Consider the following 19,831-nt stretch of genomic DNA (forward strand, 5'->3'; position numbering starts at 1 on the left):
TGCCTCTGTTTTGATGCAAGAGCAGTGGACACCTGTGACTCCCCAGTGTGCAGATTGGCCAAAATGCACAGTGTCCTGCTCTTCATCTGTTAATGAGGCAAACAATGCTTTAAATATAGTGAAATGTTGTTGTAACGGGAGTGCAGTCAGAATTGCAATAGGATATTCAAGATTCAAAAACTTTATTGTCGTTCCAACCGTACATCAGCTCTGCAGGGTAGAATGAGACAGCGTTTCCCAGGAGCAGTCCAATCATAACATAACAAACGCAACACTAAATAATAAACACAACAATAAATAGTAAAACACAACAGCCACATGTCGCTTTAAATCAACTTATAAGTGTCCGGTGGAAGTTAAAAATGTCCAAAGCAGAGTCAGATAGAGCAGCTATTTAGCAGTCTGACTGCCTGTGGGAGGAAGTTGTTTAGTAGCCTTGTGGTTTTAGTTTTGATGCTCCTGTAACGTTTGCCTGATGGCAGAAGAACAAACAGTTCATGGAGAGGGTGTGAGGGGTTTTTAATGATGTACCGTGTCTTCTGGAGGCATCGACGTTGAAAGAGGTCTTGGACAGAAGGTAGGGAAACCCCAATAACCTTCTCTGCTCCCCTAACCACCCCCTGCAAGGCTTTTTTGTCGGCAGCACTGCAGCTGGAGTACCAGGTTGTGATGCAAAAGGTCAGCACACTCTCAACCACGCCTCTGTAGAATGTAGTTAAGATGTTAGTGGGGAGTGATGCTTGTTTAAGCTTCCTCAGAAAGTGCAATCAGGGGAATGTTCACCTTCACAAATAATTAGAACCAGAAAATGAGGATTGGACATTTTCAGGGACATCCATTGCTGTCAATTCCGTGTCTGCGAACAGAATTTTACTTTCTGTGCTAATATCCATGGAAGCATTGAATTTATTCATGTAATCTCAAACACTGAATGCTGAAATACCGTTATAAAGTTCTTTGTCAGATGAGCCATTTAACGTTTTGAATATGTTCTCTGTTCCCATGGAAGATGTTCAACAGAAACACAAGGAGACTCTGCGGGCACAAACTGAAAAACTGAGAGTGAACACGATCCTGATGACGGAGAAGGTGAAGGTTTTCCAGCTGGCTGATCGATACGCTGAGCTCACGGTCATTTCTACTGTTCGAGATCGGACACTGGTGGAACATGAGCTGCTGGCAAGAGGCAGAGACCATGAGGATTATAGAGAGAAACAACTCCGCAGTCAGCTGGAAAAAATCCGTACTGATCAGTTATTCCAGAGCAGCTTTTCCCGGAGTAAATCCAAATCTGTGAGTTCAGCAGCAGTGGCCGGAAATCCGGGGATCGGGAAAACAACGATGGTACAAAAGATTGTTTATGACTGGGCCATCGGGAAAATATACCAACAATTCCAGTTTGTCTTCAGTTTCAAATTCCGAGATTTGAACACCATTAACTGTCGAATAAACCTGAGGGAACTGATTCTGGATCAATATCCTTACTTTGGGAATATCCTGAGAGAGGTCTGGAAGAACCCAGGGAAACTGCTGTTTATATTTGATGGTTTGGATGAATTCAAACAAAAAATCGATTTTGCGGACAGTCGGAGAGATACAGAACCCAAGCACCAGTGCCCAGATCCCGAGTGGTGGTGTGAAGTGTCTGACATTGTGTACAGTTTAATCCAGGGCAAGCTGCTCCCAGGGTGTTCAGTGCTGGTGACCACCCGTCCCACTGCGTTACAGTTATTGGAAAAGGCGGAAATCAGTGTCTGGGCTGAAATCCTGGGATTTGTTGATAAGGAACGGAAGGAATATTTCAACAAACATTTTGAAGATCAGTCGGTGGCGGAAGCTATTTTCAATTATGTGAAGGAGAACGAGATCCTGTACACCATGAGCTACAACCCCTCCTACTGCTGGATCCTCGCTCTGACACTGGGCCCCTTCTTCACAAAAAAAGACAGGGACACACAGCAAGTTCCCAAGACTATCACCCAGCTATATTCCTACTATATTTACAACATCCTGAAAAACCACAGCCGTGAGATTGAGAGACCCCGTGATGTGTTACTCAGGGTTGGTCAGATGGCCTTCAGAGGAGTGTCCGAGAACAAGATTGTGTTTACAGATGGAGATTTGATCAAGTACAATCTGCAGCCTTCCCAGTTCCTGTCCGGGTTCCTGATGGAGCTTTTGGAGAGAGAGGATTCTGCCCAGAGCGTGGTGTACACATTCCCACACCTCACCATCCAAGAGTTTGTAGCTGCAGTCGCACAATTCCTGACTATACATCCCGGGGAAATCCTGAAATTCCTCACTGATGCCCACAACACGACAGATGGGCGATTTGAGGTATTTCGCCGTTTTGTTGCTGGTCTCTCCTCCCCAATGACAACTCGGGGCCTGGTGGAGTTTCTGGGTCCATTTCCCAATGAAACAACCTGCCGGGTGATTGACTGGGTGAAGGAGGAGGTTAAACGCCAGAGTGGAAACACAGGGAGTGAAGCTGGTAAAAGGAGCCTCCTGAACAGATTGCACTACCTGTTTGAGTCTCAGAATCGTGGACTGGCTCAGGACGCACTGGGATCTGTGGAAACACTTTCATTCCGTGGAATGACGTTGAACCCGATTGACTGCGCAGTCCTGTCTTATGCCATCGGACTCTGTGATACAATAAAACACCTCGACCTGGGGAGCTGCCACATTCAGTGTGAAGGAATCCAGCGGCTGGGACCCGGGCTGCACAAGTGCCAGGAGCTGAGGTAACTTGAATTATCTCTCACTCGGAACTGTGAAACAGTTCTATTGTGTCATTTCAATGTAAAGGGGTTTGGGTTAAACTGTGATAAATCAGATTGTGATGAACTGTGACTAATGCCCAGGGGATCGGTCCGTCATTCCCCAAGGACGGGAGGGTTCTGTGGTTCCATGTGAAGGGATGTTGGAGACTTCATCAGATCAGTGAACAACGACCATTGGTTTAATGGTAGTAAATCACAGGAATGGCTGTGTTTCCTGCTGCCTGTGACACGTCCATTGACAATGTTCCTTCTCACTGTTACTGACACCCAGACCGACACTGACTGCAGCAGGTGGGTCAGAGATTCACACCCCCTTCCCGGTGAGGGACAAGAGACCGTCTGCAGACTGTCCCAGTGAGAAGGAAAGAAATACCATTGTGAGATTGTCCTCCCCTGCCCTTGATAGTGTGTGACTTTGCTCACTACCAGATACACAGAGAGCGAGGCCGCATCTCCTCTGGGTCTCTGTTCAGACCCAGTACACACGTACAAAAATTTTCTGCATCCTCTCGTCTTGTAGGATTATCGTTTTCCCTTGGAATCCTCCTGTGGGACTTTTTATCCCAATCCCCCTTCGATTCTTAGGGATCTCGTCCCCATCCCCATTCCTCCTGTGGGCTCTCTATTACCCTTTCCTCATCCTCCAGTGGAATGTCTTTTCCCCACACCCTTCCTGCAGGATCATTCTTCCCCAGGCCCCTTCTTCACGTAGGATCTCTCTTCCCCATTCCCCTTCCTCCTGTGGGTTCTCTCGTCCCCATTCCCTTCCCTCCAGTGGTATCCCTTCCCATCCCCCCTTCCTCCTGTTAGATCTCTTTTCCCCATCCCCCATCCGCCTATGGGATCTCTGTTCGCAAACCCCCTTCATCTTGTGGAATCTCACTTCCCCATCCCCCTCTCTCCTGTTGGATCTTTCCTCCCCATTCCCCTTCCTCCTGTCCGATCTCTCTTCCCCATCACCCTTCCTCCTGTAGGTTTTCTCTGCCCCATTCCCTTCCCTCCAGTGGTATTCGTTCCCATTCCCCTTCCTCCTGTCGGATCTCTCTATCCCATCTCCCTTCCTCCTGTGGAATCTCACTTCCCCATCCCCCTCCCTCCTGTTGGATCTCTCCTCCCCATTCCCCTTCGTCCTGTCAGATCTCTCTATCCCATCCGCCTTCCGCCTGTGGGATCTCACTTCCCCATCCCCCTCCCTCCTGTTGGATCTCTCCTCCCCATTCCCCTTCCTCCTGTGGGATCTCTCTACCCCATCCCCCTTCCTCCTGTCGGATCTCTCTACCCCACCCCCCTTCCTCCTGTGGGAACTGACCTCCCCATATTCCTTCATAGAATCGTAAAATCATAGAACACTACAGCGTAGAAAACAAGCCATTCGGCCCTTCTGCTCTGTGCCAAAACCTTATTCCGCTAGTCCTATTGACCTGTACCCAGTCCATAACCCTGCAGATCTCTCCCGTCCATGCATCTATCAGATTTATTCTTAAAACTTAAGAGTGTTTCCGCATTTTCCACATCAGATGGCAGCTCGTTCCACACTCTCGCAACTGTCTGAGTGAGGACGTTCCCCCTAAACCCTTCCCCTTTCACCCTGAAGCAAAGTCCTTTTGTAATTTATCTCTCCTAATCCGTGTGGAAAGAGCCCATTCGCATCTACCCTGTCTATACCCCTCATAATTGTGTATACTTCTATCAAATCTCCCCTCATTCTTCTGCGCTCCAAGGAATAAAGTCCTAACCTGTTCAATCTTTCCTTGTAACTCAACTCCTGAAGAGCCGGCAACATCCTCGTAGATCTTTTCTGCACACTTTCAGTCTTACTGATATCCGTCCTTTAGTTCAGTGACCAGAACTGCACACAATACTCCAAATTTGGCCTCACCAATGTCTTATACAACCTCACCATAACATTCCAACTCCTATACTCAACTTTGATTTATGAATGCCAGGGTGCCAAAAACCTTCTTTACAACCCTGTCTCCCTGTGACGCCACTTTCAGGGAATTATGTATCTGAACTCCCTGATCCCTTTCTTCCTCCGCACTCCTCAGTGCCCTACCATTTACTGTGTATGTCCTACCTTGATTTGTCCTTACAAAATGGAACACCTCACACTTGTCTGCATTAAATTCCATCTGCCATTTTCTGGCCCATGTTGCCAGTTGGTCCAGATCACTCTGCAAGCTTTGAAAGCCTTCCTCGCTGTCCACAACGCCTCCATCTTAGTGTCATCAGCAAACTTGCTGATCCAATTTATCACACTATTATCTAGATCATTGATATAGACAACAAACAACAATGGTCCCAGCACAGATCCCTGAGACACACCACTAGTCACTGGCCTCCAGTCTGAGAAGCAATGATCCACTACCGCTCTCTGTCTTCTCACACACGCCAATTTCGAATCCAATCTACAACCTCTCCATGGATACCTACTGTCTGAACCTTCTGAACTAACCTCCCATGTGGGACCTGGTCAAAAGCCTTACTAAAGTTCATGTAGACAACATCCTTTCCTTCATGTGCACTCTCGGTAAACTCCTCGAAAAACACTACAGGATTCATTAAACACGATCTGCCATGAACAAAGCCATGCTGACTATCTGTAATCAGCCCTTGGTTGTCCAAATCCTTGTATATCCGATCTCTCAGAACACCTTCCAATAATTTACCTAATACCGATATCAGGTTCACTGGCCTGTAATTACCTGGTGTACTTTTGGAGCCTTTTTCAAACAACGGAACAACATGAGCTACCCTCCAATCCTCCGGCACCGCAATTGTGGCGAAGGACATTTTAAATATTTCTGCCAGGACCCCAGCAATTTCTACACTAGTCTCTCTCAAGGTCCGAGAAAATATCATGTCAGGCCTGGGGGATTTATTTACCTTTATTTGCTGTAAGGCAGTAAGCACCTCCTCCTCTTTAATCTCTATATGTTCCATAAAACATAGAATAGTACAGCACATTACAGGCCCTTCGCCCACAATGTTGTGCCGACCCTCAAACCCTGCCTGACATATAACCCCCCACCTTAAATTCCTCCATATGCCTGTCTAGTAGTCTCTTAAACTTCACTCATGTATCTGCCTCCAACACTGACACAGGCAGTGCATTCCACGCATGAACCACTCTCTGAGTGAAAAACCTTCCTCTAATATCCCCCTTGAACTTCCCTCCGCTTACCTTAAAGCCATGTCCTCTTGTACTGAGCAGTGGTGCCCTGGGGAAGAGGCGCTGGCTGTCCACTCTGTCTATTCCTCTTAATATCTTGTACACCTCTATCATGTCTCCTCTCATCCTCCTTCTTTCCAAAGAGTAAAACCCTAGCTCCCTTCATCTCTGATCATAATCCATACTCTCTAAACCAGGCAGAATCCTGGTAAATCTCCTCTGTACCCTTTCCAATGCTTCCACATCCTTCCTATAGTGAGGTGACCAGAACTGGACACAGTACTCCGAGTGTGGCCTAACTAGAGTTTTATAGAGCTGCATCATTACATCACGTCTCTTAAACTCTATCCCTTGACTTATGAAAGCTAACACCCCATAAACTTTCTTAACCACCCTTTCTACCTGTGAGGCAACTTGCTGTGTGGACATGTATCCCCTGATCTCTCTGCTCCTCCACACTACCAACTATCTTGCCATTTACCTTGTACTCTGCCTTGGAGTTTGTCCTTCCGAAGTGTACCACTTCACACTTCTCCGGGTTGAACTCCATCTGCCACTTCTCAGCCCACTTCTGCATCCTATCAATGTCTCTCTGCAATCTTCGACAATCCCCTACACTATCTACAACACCACCAACCTTTGTGTCAACTGCAAACTTGCCAACCCACCCTTCTACCCCCACATCCAGGTCATTAATAAAAATCACAAAAATAAGAGGTCCCAGAACAGATCCTTGAGGGACACCACTAGTCACAACCCTTAAATCTGAATGTTCTACCTCCACCATGACCATCTGCCTTCTGCAGGCAAGCCAATTCTGAATCCACCTGGCCAAACTTCCCCGGATCCTATGCCTTCTGACTTTCTGAATAAGCCTACTGTGTGGAACCTTGTCGAATGCCTTACTAAAATCCTTGTAGATCACATCCACTGCACTACCCTCATCTATATGCCTGGTCACCTCCACAAAGAACTCTATCAGGCTTGTTAGGCACGATCTACCCTTCACAAAGCCATGTTGACTGTCCCTGATCAGACCATGATACTCTAAATGCCCATAGATCCTATCTCTAAGAATCTTTTCCAACAGCTTTCCCACCACAGATGTAAGGCTCACTGATCTATAATTACCTGGACTATCCCTACTACCTTTTTTGAACAAGGGGACAGCATTCGCCTCCCTCCAATCCTCCCGTACCATTCCCGTGGACAACGAGAACATAAAGATCCTAGCCAGAGGTTCAGCAATCTCTTCTCTTGCCTCGTGGAGCAGCCTGGGGAATATTCCGACAGGCCCCGGGGACTTATCCATCCTAACAACTCCAACACCTCCTCTCCCTTAATATCAACATGCTCCAGAACATCAACCTCACTCACATTGTCCTCATCGTCATCAAGTTCCCTCTCATTGGTGAATACCGAAGAGAAGTATTCATTGAGGATCTCACTCACTTCCACAGCCTCCAGGCACATCTTCCCACTTTTATCTCTAATCGGTCCTACCTTCATTCCTGTCATCCTATTGTTCCTCACATAATTGAAGAATGCCTTGGGGTTTTCCTTTACCCTACTCGCCAAGGCCTTCTCATGCCCCATTCGTGCTCTTCTCAGCCCCTTCTTAAGCTCCTTTCTTGCTACCCTATATTCCTCAATAGACGCATCTGATCCTTGCTTCCTAAACCTCGTGTACGCTGCCTTCTTCCACCTGACTAGATTTACCACTTCACTTGTCGCCCATGATTCCTTCATCCTACCATTCTTTATCTTCCTCACCGGGACAAATTTATCCCTATCATCCTGCAAGAGATCCTTAAACATCGACCACATGTCCATAGTACATTTCCCTGCAAAAACATCATCCCAATTCACACCTGCAAGTTCTAGTCTTATAGCCTTATAATTTGCCCTTCTCCAAATAAAAATATTCCTGTCCTGTTTGATTCTATCCTTTTCTATGATCATGCTAAAGGCCAGGGAGCGGTGGTCACTATCCCCCAAATGCTCACCCACTGAGAGATCTGTGACCTGACCCGGTTCGTTACCTAATACTAGATCTAGTATGGCATTCCCCCTCGTCGGCCTGTCAACATACTGTGACAGGAATCCATCCTGGACACACTTAACAAATTCTGCCCCATCTAAACTCTTGGAACTAATCAAGTGCCAATCAATATTAGGGAAGTTAAGGTCACCCATGATAACAACCCTGTTATTTTTGCACCTTTCCAAAATCTGCCTCCCAATCTGCTTCTCGTTATCTATGCTGCAACCAGGGGGGCTATAGAATACCCCCGGTAGAGTAATTGCTCCCTTCCTGTTCCTGACTTCCACCCATACTGACTCAAAAGGGGATCCTGCTACATTACCCACCATTTCTGCAGCTGTAATAGTATCCCTGACCAGTAATGCCACCCGTCCTCCCCTTTTCCCCCCTCTCTATCCCTTTTAAAGCACTGAAATCCAGGAATATTGAGAATCCATTCCTGTCCTGGTGCCAGCCAAGTCTCCGTAATGGCCACTACATCATAATTCCATGTATGTATCCAAGCTCTCAGTTCATCACCTTTGTTCCTGATGCTTCTTGCATTGAAGTACACGCACTTTAGCCCTTCTACCTTACTGCCTTTATACCCTTTATTCTGCTGATCTTTCCTCAAAGCCTCTCTATGTGTCCGATCTGGCTTTACTCCATGTACTTCTTTCACTGCTCTATCGCTCTGGGTCCCATCCCCCTTGCAAATTAGTTTAAACCCTCCCGAACCATGCTAGCAAACCTACCAGCAAGGATATTGCTCCCCCTCGAGTTCAGGTGCAACCCATCCAATCTGTACAGGTTCCACCTTCCCCAGAAGAGATCCCAATGGTCCAAAAATCTAAAACCCTGCCCCTTGCAGCAACTCCTCAGCCACGCATTCAACTGCCATCTCCTCCAATTCCTACCATCACTATCACGTAGCACTGGCAGCAATCCTGAGAACACCACCCTTGAGGTCCTGTTCTTCAGCCTTCTGCCTAGTTCCCGAAACTCACACTTCAGGACTTTATCCCTCTTCCTGCCTATGTCGTTGGTACCGATATGTATCACGACTTCTGGTTGCTTTCCCTCTCGTACCAGGATGTCATGTACCCGGTCAGACACATCCCGGACCCTGGCACCCGGGAGGCAACAAACCATGCGGGTTTCCTTCTCACGTCCACAAAATCTCCTCTCTGCTCCCCTGACTATAGAGTCTCCAATGATGACAGCTCTCCTCCTCTCCGTCCCACCCTTCTGCACCACAGGGTCAGACTCAGTGCCAGAGGCCCTGCCATCGTGGCTCACACCTGGTCGGTCGTCCTCACCAACAGTATCCAGGACGGTAAACTTATTATTCATGGGAATGGCTACAGGGGTGCTCTGCACCTCCTGTCTACTCTCCTTCGCTTTCCCCCCTCGGACTGTCACCCGACGACCTGCTTCCGGCAGCCTAGGTGTGACTACCTCCCTGTAGCTCTCATCTATGTCTGCCTCATTCTCCCTTATGAGTCGTAGGTCGTCCAGCTGCTGCTCCAGATTCCTCACACGGTCTTCCAGATCGCCCAGCCGCAAGCACTTCTGGCAGATGTGACTCTGCGGGAGAGGGGAGTTCCCCCAAGACTGCCACATCTCACAGGAGAGGCACATCACTGACTCAGGAGGCATTGTAAAGACCTGTCAAAGCCTCAAATCTCCACTCACTCACTGGCCCACTCACTCACTAGCCGCGTTCCATGACACTACTGTTTGTTTCCTTTAATTCCATATCCGCTATGCCAGTTTCCTGAGTAGACACTGACGCAAAAAAACTGTTTAAGATCTTCCCCATCTCGTGATGCTCCACACATAGACCACATAGACGACCACTCTGATCTTCTAGGGGACCAATTTTGTCCTTTACTATCCTTTTACTCCTAATATATTCGTAGGAACCCTTCGGGTTTACCTTCACATTATCTGCCAACACAACCTCATGTCTTCTTTTTGCCTTCCTGATTTCCTTCTTTAGTATTCCCTTACATTCTCTATATTCTTCAAGTATCTCATTTGTTCCTTGTTGCCTGTACCTGCTAAACACCTACTTAACCAGATCACCAATATCCCTTGAACAACAAGGTTCTCTATCCCTGTTAACTTTGCCTTTAATCCTGGCAGGAACTTGCAAACTCCGCATGTAAGCGCAGTTCAGTAACTCCACTTACTGAATACATCATTGCCAGAAAACAACTTATCCCAATCCACTCTTCCCAGATCCTCTCTCATTTCCACAAAATTGGCCCTTCTCCAATTCAGAACCTTAACTGGTGGACCAGTCCTATCCTTATCCATAATTATCTTGAAACTAATGACATTATGGTCACTGGACCCAAAATGTTTGCTTACACATACTTCTGTCACCTGACCTGTCTGATTCCCTAATAGATCAGGTACTGCACCCTCTCTCGTTGGTACCTCAATATATTGATTTAGAAAACTTTCCTGAACACATTTGACAAACTCCACGCCATCTAACCCTTTCACAGAGTGGGAGTCCAGGTCAATATGTTGGAAGTTAAAATCCCCTACGATTACAACTTTCTGTTTCTTACATTGGTGTGCTAACTCTGTACAGATTTGCTCCCCCAATTCTCTCTGACTATTGGGCCGTATATAATAATACCATATTAGTGTGGTCACTCCTTTCCCGTTCCTCAGCTCCACCCATACGGCCTCTGTAGACGAGCCCTCCGGGCTGTCCCATCTACGCACAGCTGTGAGATTCCCCTGACTAGTAATGCCACTCCTCCTGCTTTCATCCCTCCCCCTCTATCACGTCTGAAACAACGTAACCTCGGAACCTGAAGCTGCCAGTCCTGTCCCTCCTGCAAACCAAGTATTACTAATAGCAATAATGTCGAAATGATCATGTGCCAATCAACGCCCTAAACTCATCTGCCTTCCCTACAATACTCCTTGCATTGAAATAGATTCACCCGAGAACATTTCTATCACGTACAAACCATTGATATCTGTCTATACAGGCAGTCCTCGCATGACCATTATCCTCCTCCACATCACTATCTGCTCTAACACTCTGCCCCCTCCCCCTGCAACCTTGTTTAAAACCCCCGGAGCAGAACTTGCTAACCTACTGGCAAGGATGTTGGTCCCCCTCCAGTTCAGGTGCAAACTGTCCAATTCGAACGGGTCCCACCTTCCCTGGAAGAAAGCCCAATTGTCCAGAAACATGAACCCCTCCCTCATGCACCAACCCCTCAGCCACGTATTTAACTGCATTATTTCTAGCCTCACTAGCACGTGGCACGGGCAGCAATCCACCTGTGGGATCTCACTTTCCCATCCCCCATTCATTCTCTGGGCTCTCTGTTCCAACTCCCCCTTCCTGCTGTTGGATCTCTCCTCAGCATTCCCCTTCCTCCTGTGGGATCTCTATGCCCCATCCCTTTCCTGCTGGGGGATCCCTCTCCACATCCCCCTTTGGGTACTCTCTACCACATCCCCCTTCCTCCTTTGGCATCCCTCTTCCCCATCCCCATTCCTCCTGCGGGAATTCTCTCCCCCATCCCCCTTCCTCTAGTGGGATCTGTCTGCCCCATCCCCCATTCTCCTGTGGGTTCTCTCTGCCGCATCCCCCTTCCTCCTGTGGGATCTCCCTCACCCATCCCCATTCCTCTTATAAGATCTCTCTTCGTCATCCCGTTCCTCCTGTGAGATCTCTCTTCCCTACCCCCCTTCCACCTGTGGGATCTCTCTTCCCCATCCCTTTCCTCCTGTGTGATCTCTCTCCCCCAACACCGAACACCCTTCCTCTTGTGGGATCTCTCTCCCCCATCCCCGTTCCTCCTGTGGGATCTCTCTTCCTCATCCCACTTCCTCTTGTGGGATCTCTCTTCCCATTCCCTGATGTTCTTGTGGGATCTCTCTTCCCCATCCTCTTTCCTCGTCTGGGATATCTCTGCCCCATCCCCCTTCCACCTGTGGGATCTCTCTGCCCCATTCCCCTTCCTCCTGTGGGAACTCTGTCCCCCATCCCCCGTCCTCCTGTGGGATCCCCCTCCCGCATCCCCCTTCCTCTTGTGGGATCTCTCTTCGTCATCCCCCTTCCTCCTATGGGATCTCTCTTCGTCATCCCCCTTCCACCTGTGGGATCTCTCTGCCCCATTCCCCTTCCTCCTGTGGGAACGCTGTCCCCCATCCCCCGTCCTCCTGTGGGATCCCCCTCCCCCATCCCCCTTCCTCTTGTGGGATCTCTCTTCGTCATCCCCCTTCCTCCTATGGGATCTCGCTTCCCCATCTCCCTTCCTCCTGTGGGATCTGTCTTCCCCATCCCACTTCTTCCTGTGGGATCTTTCTCCCCCATCCCACTTCCTCTAGTGGGATCTCTCTGCCCCATCCCCCTTCCTCCTGTGGGATATCTCTGCCCCATCCCCCTTCCTCCTGTGGGATATCTCTTCCCCATCCCCTTCCTCCAGTGGGATCTGTCTTCCCCATCCCACTTCCTCTAGTGGGATCTCTCTGCTCCATCCCCCTTCATCCTGTGGGATCCCTCTTCCCGATCCCCCTTTGGGTTCTCTCTTCCACATCCCCCTTCCTCCTTTGGGTTCTCTCTTCCACATCCCCCTTCCTCCTGTGGGATCTCGCTTCCACATCCCCCTTCCTCCTGTGGGATCCCCCTCCCCCATCCCCCTTCCTCTTGTGGGATCTCTCTTCGTCATCCCCCTTCCTCCTATGGGATCTGTCTTCCCCATCTCCCTTCCTCCTGTGGGATCTGTCTTCCCCATCTCACTTCCTCCTGTGGGATCTCTCTTCCCCATCCCCCTTCCTCCAGTGGGATCTGTCTCCCCCATCCCACTTCCTCTAGTGGGATCTCTCTGCCCCATTCCCCTTCCTCCTGTGGGATCTCTCTTCCCCATCCCCCTTCCTCCAGTGGGATCTGTCTTCCCCATCCCACTTCCTCTAGTGGGATCTCTCTGCCCCATCCCCCTTCCTCCTGTGGGATCCCTCTTCCCCATCCCCCTTTGGGTTCTCTCTTCCACATCCCCCTTCCTCCTTTGGGTTCTCTCTTCCACATCCCCCTTCCTCCTGTGGGATCTCTCTTCCACATTCCCCTTCCCCCTGTGGGATCTCTCTCTCCCATCCTCCTTCCTCTTGTGGGATCTCTCTTCCCATTCCCTGATGTTCTTGTGGGATCTCTCTTCCACATCCCCTTTCCTCGTCTGGGATATCTCTGCCCCATCCCCCTTCCTCCTGTGGGATCTCTCTCCCCCATCCCCCTTCCTCCTGTGTGATCTCCCTCCCCCATCCCCCTTCCACCTGTGGGATCTCTCTGCCCCATTCCCCTTCCTCCTGTGGGAACTCTGTCCCCCATCCCCCGTCCTCCTGTGCGATCTCTCTGCCCCAACCCCCTTCCTCCTGTGGGATCTCTCTTCCCCATCCCCCTTCCTCCTGTGGGATCCCCCTCCCCCATCCCCCTTCCTCTTGTGGGATCTCTCTTCGTCATCCCGCTTCCTCCTATGGGATTTCTCTGCCCCATCCCCCTTCCTCCTGTGGGATCCCTCTTCCCCATCCCCCTTCCTCCTGCGGGATCTCTCTCCCCCATCCTCCTTCCTCTTGTGGGATCTCTCTTCCACATCCGCTTCCTTCTGTGTCTTTCCATCCTTTACCTTAGGAGATGACTCTTCCTCCATCTCCCACCGACATTCCCCGATTCTCAAATTTTCCTCACTGTTTGACTTTCTCCCCTTTTCCCCTGCCCTTTCCGACTGTCTCACGTCAGGAACACTTTTCTAACCATCAGGGAATGAGAGAGAATATGTGGAGTTTACAGGGTCACACCGACAGACGAAATTACTGACATTCAGTGAATTCATTGGAGCTGGGCAGTGAGGGACATTGACAGTGATGGGAACTACGATCAGTGAATTATTAAAGGGTTTAATGTTTCCTGAAATATCCGAGTGAGAGAAATTTCCCCAGACCCACGGTTTTAATCACTATGTTCATTAATCTGTCTGTTTGTGTTCAGACTGAACGATAATAAACTAGGAGATTCAGGAGTGAAACTGGTGTCTGCGGCTCTGAAGAACCCGGAGTGCAAAATACAGAAACTGTGGTAAGTACCAGACTCTGGGAGATTGTGTTTACAGTCACTGGGTGTCTGACACTGAACATTAATGTGATCAGTAATTGTGTTACTGATAAACACTGGGGATTTGTACCGTCTCCTGTCTCTCTGTGTCCTTCACCCTCACTCTCTCTCATCTCCAGGCTTTTCGATGTCGGTCTCACAGATTCTGGTGCCGAGGATCTCGTCTCCGCTCTCAGGACAAACCCATCACTGACGGATCTGAACCTGGGATACAACTCTCTGACAGACGGATCTGTCCCCGCTCTCCGCCGCTTCATACGGACCCTCCCGAGACTGGAGCGGATCGAGTGAGTGTTTGTGCTAATGTTCAATGTGATAAAATATCAGCGGATCCGCGGGTTTTCTGGTGATATTTGTCTGTGAGTGTTGTTGGAACATTAACCCCGGTCCCCTGTTACTGACACTGTTGTGTAATCTGTTTATTTCATCTTTATTCTCTCATCTGTTTCAGGCTGATGTACAATCGGTTCAGTGGGACCGGGGAGAAGGAACTGAGATCTCTGCAGGAACTCAGACCCGGACTGACAGTGAATCTGTGAAAATCTGAATGTGTGAACATCCCCGCCCGCGGGATGGGGACATTTGGCCGACTCCCCGCCCTCCCCTTTAACTCCCGCCCTTACCTTTAACGGCCGCGCGCCGGGGCTGATTCCCAACGGTTTTAACGGAACCGGCTCGGGCCTCGCGCTGTGTGCGTCGCTCGCAGCGGTCCCGCCGTGACGTATTTCCGCCTGCTGTCCGGCGGAGCAGCTTCCGCCGGATGTGCGTCTTCGAGACTCCCCACGTGACACCCCGGGGAATTACCCGGACAGGAAGAGCCCGGGGTCCGGGGCTCAGTCTGGGACACCGGTATCCCGCGGTGGGGGGGTATGATCCCGGGAGAGAATCCTTTTGCCCCCTTTGCTGAGGACGGTGCATTCGGCAGCCTGGCCGATATAATGATGTTAAATGGACAAATCCCTCGGCAGTGACCCTGGATCTGCAGCGATACCGGACACGGCCCTGAAGTGTGATTTTATAATCATCGGTTCCCCGATGCAGAGTGACGGTGAGAAACGGGACTGATTATTCAACCGGTCACTCCTTGTCGCCGGTCAGTTAGTTGTGTGTGACTGTGAGCAGATTATTTATTCCCGCACGTTCGCAGCTCACACATTGTTTCATTTATATTTCTCATAAAAAATCAATAAACCACTGTATCTTCCTGTCTTGTGTCGGACTCGAGTTTTATTTGAGGTTTCTGTTGCCCTCCACACCCTGTGCACTGCAACAGTGGGTCGGAGCTCCTCACACTGACACAGTAGCGTCTCAGCTCCAGGCTGAGGGAGGTCGGACAAGCAGAGACTAGGAGCCCAGGATCTCATCTCCACCAGATAGATAGATAGATAGATACTTTATTCATCCGCATGGGGAAATTCAACTTTTTTCCAATGTCCCATACACTTATTGTAGCAAAACTAATTACATAAAAATACTTAACAGTAAACATACGATATGCATCTAAAATCACCCTCTCAAAAAGCATTAATAAATAGCTTTTAAAAAGTTCTTAAGTAGTTTACTTAATACATTGAGTCCTAATCCCGGCACTTTAACATATCTTACTCCTGGCGGTTGAATTGTAAAGCCAAATGGCATTGGGGAGTATTGATCTCTTCATCCTGTCTGAGGAGCATTGCATCGATAGCAACCTGTCGCTGAAACTGCTTCTCTGTCTCTGGATGGTGCTATGTAGAGGATGTTCAGGGTTTTCCATAATTGACCGTAGCCTACTCAGCGCCCTTCCCTCAGCCACCGATGTTAAACTCTCCAGTACTTTGCCCACGATAGAGCCCGCCTTCCTTACCAGCTTATTAAGACGTGAGGTGTCCCTCTTCTTAATGTTTCCTCCCCAACACGCCACCACAAAGAAGAGGGCGCTCTCCACAACTGACCTATAGAACATCTTCAGCATCTCACTACAGACATTGAATGACGCCAACCTTCTAACGAAGTACAGTCGACTCTGTGCCCTCCTGCACAAGGCATCTGTGTTGGCAGTCCAGTCTAGCTTCTCGTCTAACTGCACTCCCAGATACTTGTAGGTCTTAACCTGCTCCACACATTCTCCATTAATGATCACTGGCTCCATATGAGGCCTAGGTCTCCTAAAGTCACCACCATCTCCTTGGTCTTGGTGATATTGAGACGCAGGTAGTTTGAGTTGCACCATATCACAAAGTGCTGTATCAGTTTCCTATACTCTTCCTCCTGTCCATTCCTGACACACCCCACTATGGCCGTGTCATCAGCGAACTTCTGCACATGGCAGGACTCCGAGTTATATTGGAAGTCTGATGTGTACAGGGTGAACAGGACCGGAGAGAGCACGGTTCCCTGCGGCGCTCCTGTGCTGCTGACCACCGTGTCAGACCTACAGTCTCCCAACCGCACATACTGAGGTCTATCTGTCAAGTAGTCCATGTTAATGGGTTTCACGGCCTCACATCAGACCTCCCCGCTCCGGACCTGCTTCAATACTCACCGAAAGGAAAATCTTGGTGTCGCCCCGCAGAGACCCGGCTCCCCGCCCCAAGGGGCGAGGGTGAGGACCCCCTCCCGATCCCACTTCAACAAAGAACGAAAAACAACACCGCCCTTCCCGGACTGAGCATGCGCGATGTCGTCAGCGCGTCACCGGGTAAGTGGGCGGGGCCTCGGAACGAAGCTGCAGATCCATGGCTGCCCTGTGCTTTCAACCCCAGTGTTACCCCCCCCCTCCCGCCATCCCCAACTCAATTTGACAGAATTAGAGAAAATGTATCAATTTTGATTCCTTTCAATGAGGCTGGTGACATGACTTCTATTATTCTTTATGTAAATAAGTGCCATTGGGCATCACCCCTGAATGGACTTGTTCCACCATCCACGTGTTCAGACTCTTCCATCTGAGTAGCTCGCCCACCTCTTCCATTGTCAAACACATCACCCTGAAAGTCTTCTGTATACAAAGGAATCAATGTTCCACTCTACGAAACTAGTCCTTGGAATGTAACAGTTGGTCCAGATGTGATCTGATTCAAACAGATTATCATTTTGTTTGCTCAATCCTCTTAACCTCTGTTACTGAAATCTAACTTGCTTACTCTGTTTCATAGTTTTGACAAAGGACATGGACATTAACTCCAATTCTCCTTGCAACACGGAAAATGCTGGAGGAATTCAGTGGGTCAATTAACATCATAGAGGGAAACAGACAGTCGATGCTTCAGGTCGAGACCCTTCAGCCTTTAAATTTCTGCAGCACTAAGGATGCTTTACAGAATACCTTTCTAGGCAAAATTAATGTTTATCTGGATAGTCAGCTTACCCTGTGATTTCCTCATCTCCTTTGTAGCTAAAGCACGACTCCCACGCTGAATGCTGCTTACATCAGTGGTCACATTGTTAACCCTCAGCTCTTGCCCCAGCGACTTCCGACCATAAGCGTTTTCACCAAGTCCTCCATTGACATCGTCTCTGCCTGTAAAGAAAATCACATTGCTCAGATAAGAAAAAAAAGCAGCAACCTTCTTTCTACTGATTCTTGCCATTAAAATTATAGTTGTGCCAAATTGAGACGTACAATACAGCACTCGAAAATTATTCAATTGAACATTAACCTTATGGCTTGTAAATCAATCCCACTACCATTCTGGGAGAGAAAAGTATATCTGCACACATTGGAGTATGTTTTTTCCCTAAGAAAGGGATACTCATTGCTGGCACCAGGAACTGTTGACTATCTGTAAAACTGCTTTCTAAAAGGAACTATCCTTAACAAAGAAGCTTCTGCTATAAACAATTAAAAAAAATACCAGATTTTTAAATCTTCTTTCAGGCCTTCAAGCAAATACTGTTACCTCTTGAATTGAAAGTATTGGAACATAGATCAATACAGCACAGTACAGGCCGCAATGTTACGCAATCCTTTTAACCCAATCCAAGATCAATCTAACCCTTCTTTCTCACATAGCACTCCAGTTTTCTTTTATCCATGTGCCTATGCACATGAATGTCTTAAATGTCCTGAATGTATCAGCCTCTATCATCATCCTCAGCAGTGTGTTCTGTGCACTGAGCACCGTGTTAAATTAAAAAAGGCGCTGGCTGTCCACTATCTATGCCCTTTATCTTACACACCTATCAAATTGCATTTCATCCTCCTTCGCCCCATACAGAAAAGCCTTAGCTCACCAAACCTTTCCTCATTAGACATGCTCCAATCCAGGCAGCATCCTGGTAAATCTCCTCTGCATCCTCCCTTAAGGCTTCCACATCCTTCTAATGATAAGGTGACGGGTCTGAACACAAGACTCCAAGTGAAGTCTAAATAGTTTTACAGAGCTGCAGCGTCACGGCTCTTGAACTCAAATCACCCGGCTGATGAAGGCCAACACACCATATGCCTCCTTATTAACCTGATCAACTTGTGTGGCAACTTGAAGGGATCTATAGATGCGGACCACGAGATACTTCTTTCCTCTACGCTGTCAAGAATCCCGGTAATACAGATTCAACTTTGTATCACTTCACACTTGGCAAGGATGAATTCCAGCTTCAATTCCACCTGCCATCTCTCAGCCCATCTGTACATCCTATCAGTGCCCATTGTACTTTATGACGAGCTTCTACACCATCTACAATATTATCAACCCTTGTTATCAAACTTACTAACCCACCCTTCAACTTTGACATTCAAGTTGTTTATAAAGATTACAAAAGAGCTGGGGTCCCAGAATAGATCCCTGTGGAAGGCCTCTAGTCACAGACCTCCAGGCAGAATACACTCCGTGTATTACCATCCTCTGTCTTCCATGGGCAAGCTAATTCTGCATACATGCAAAGCTTCCCTGGATCCCATGCCTACTGATTTTCTGACCTAACATTGGAAAGCTTATTGAATGCCTTACTGAAATCCATATGCACAATTACTGCCCCATCTTCAGTTTGTAACTTCCACAAAGTAGTAAATCAAGCTCGTGATTTCCAACCTGCTTCACTCAAAACTATGCTGATTATCCCTAATCAGCCTGTCCTCCTCCAAATGCTCACAAATCCTGTCTCTAAGAATCCTCCCCCCATTAGTTTGACATTCTGACGCAAGTCTCACTGGTCTGCAATTCCCAGGGTAATCCTTATTACCTTTCCTGAAGAAAAGGAAACATTTGCCTCCCTCTGGTACAACTTCTAGTACTACGCCAGTGGCCGAGGATGCAAAGATCACTGCCAGTGATATCAATCTCCTCTTTCACTCCCATAGTAACTTGTGGTACAATCTATCCAGCCCCAGAGACTTACCTACCCTGATATATATTTTTTAAAGTTCCAAGACATCTTCTTTCTAAACCTTCATATGTTCCAGCACATTGAACTGTTCCTCACTGACTTCACATTTATCAAGATTCCCCTCACTGAAGCAAAATACTTAATGACCTCCCCCAACTCCTCTGACTCCAGGCATGTTTCTTCGCTCTTCCCTGATCAGTCCTGCCGTCACTCTAGCCATCCTCTTTTTCATATACTTGTAAAACATGGGGTTTTACCATAAGACACGGGTGTAGAATTAAGCTATATGGCCCATCGAGCCTGCTCCGCCATTCAATCCTGGCTGATCCTTTTATTTCTCCCCTACTCCGCCCCACTCCCCAGCCTTCTCCCCGTAACCTTTGATGCCTCGTACACCCAAC

General features: G+C 48.4%; 1 protein-coding gene across 1 annotated transcript; it reads left to right on the forward strand.

Annotated features, from left to right (window-relative positions):
- The first annotated feature begins 2,598 nt into the window (after nt 1-2,598).
- LOC140721625 (ribonuclease inhibitor-like) lies at nt 2,599-15,330 on the forward strand. Its single transcript, XM_073036437.1, has 4 exons — nt 2,599-2,747; nt 14,001-14,087; nt 14,243-14,410; nt 14,575-15,330. Exons 1-4 carry the CDS (start codon nt 2,599-2,601, stop codon nt 14,660-14,662), a joined length of 492 nt encoding a protein of 163 aa, XP_072892538.1. The 3' UTR covers nt 14,663-15,330.
- Nucleotides 15,331-19,831: the final 4,501 nt, after the last annotated feature.

The sequence above is a fragment of the Hemitrygon akajei genome, unplaced genomic scaffold (genome assembly GCF_048418815.1).
Source record: "Hemitrygon akajei unplaced genomic scaffold, sHemAka1.3 Scf000058, whole genome shotgun sequence".
In the NCBI taxonomy this organism is placed as follows: domain Eukaryota; kingdom Metazoa; phylum Chordata; class Chondrichthyes; order Myliobatiformes; family Dasyatidae; genus Hemitrygon; species Hemitrygon akajei.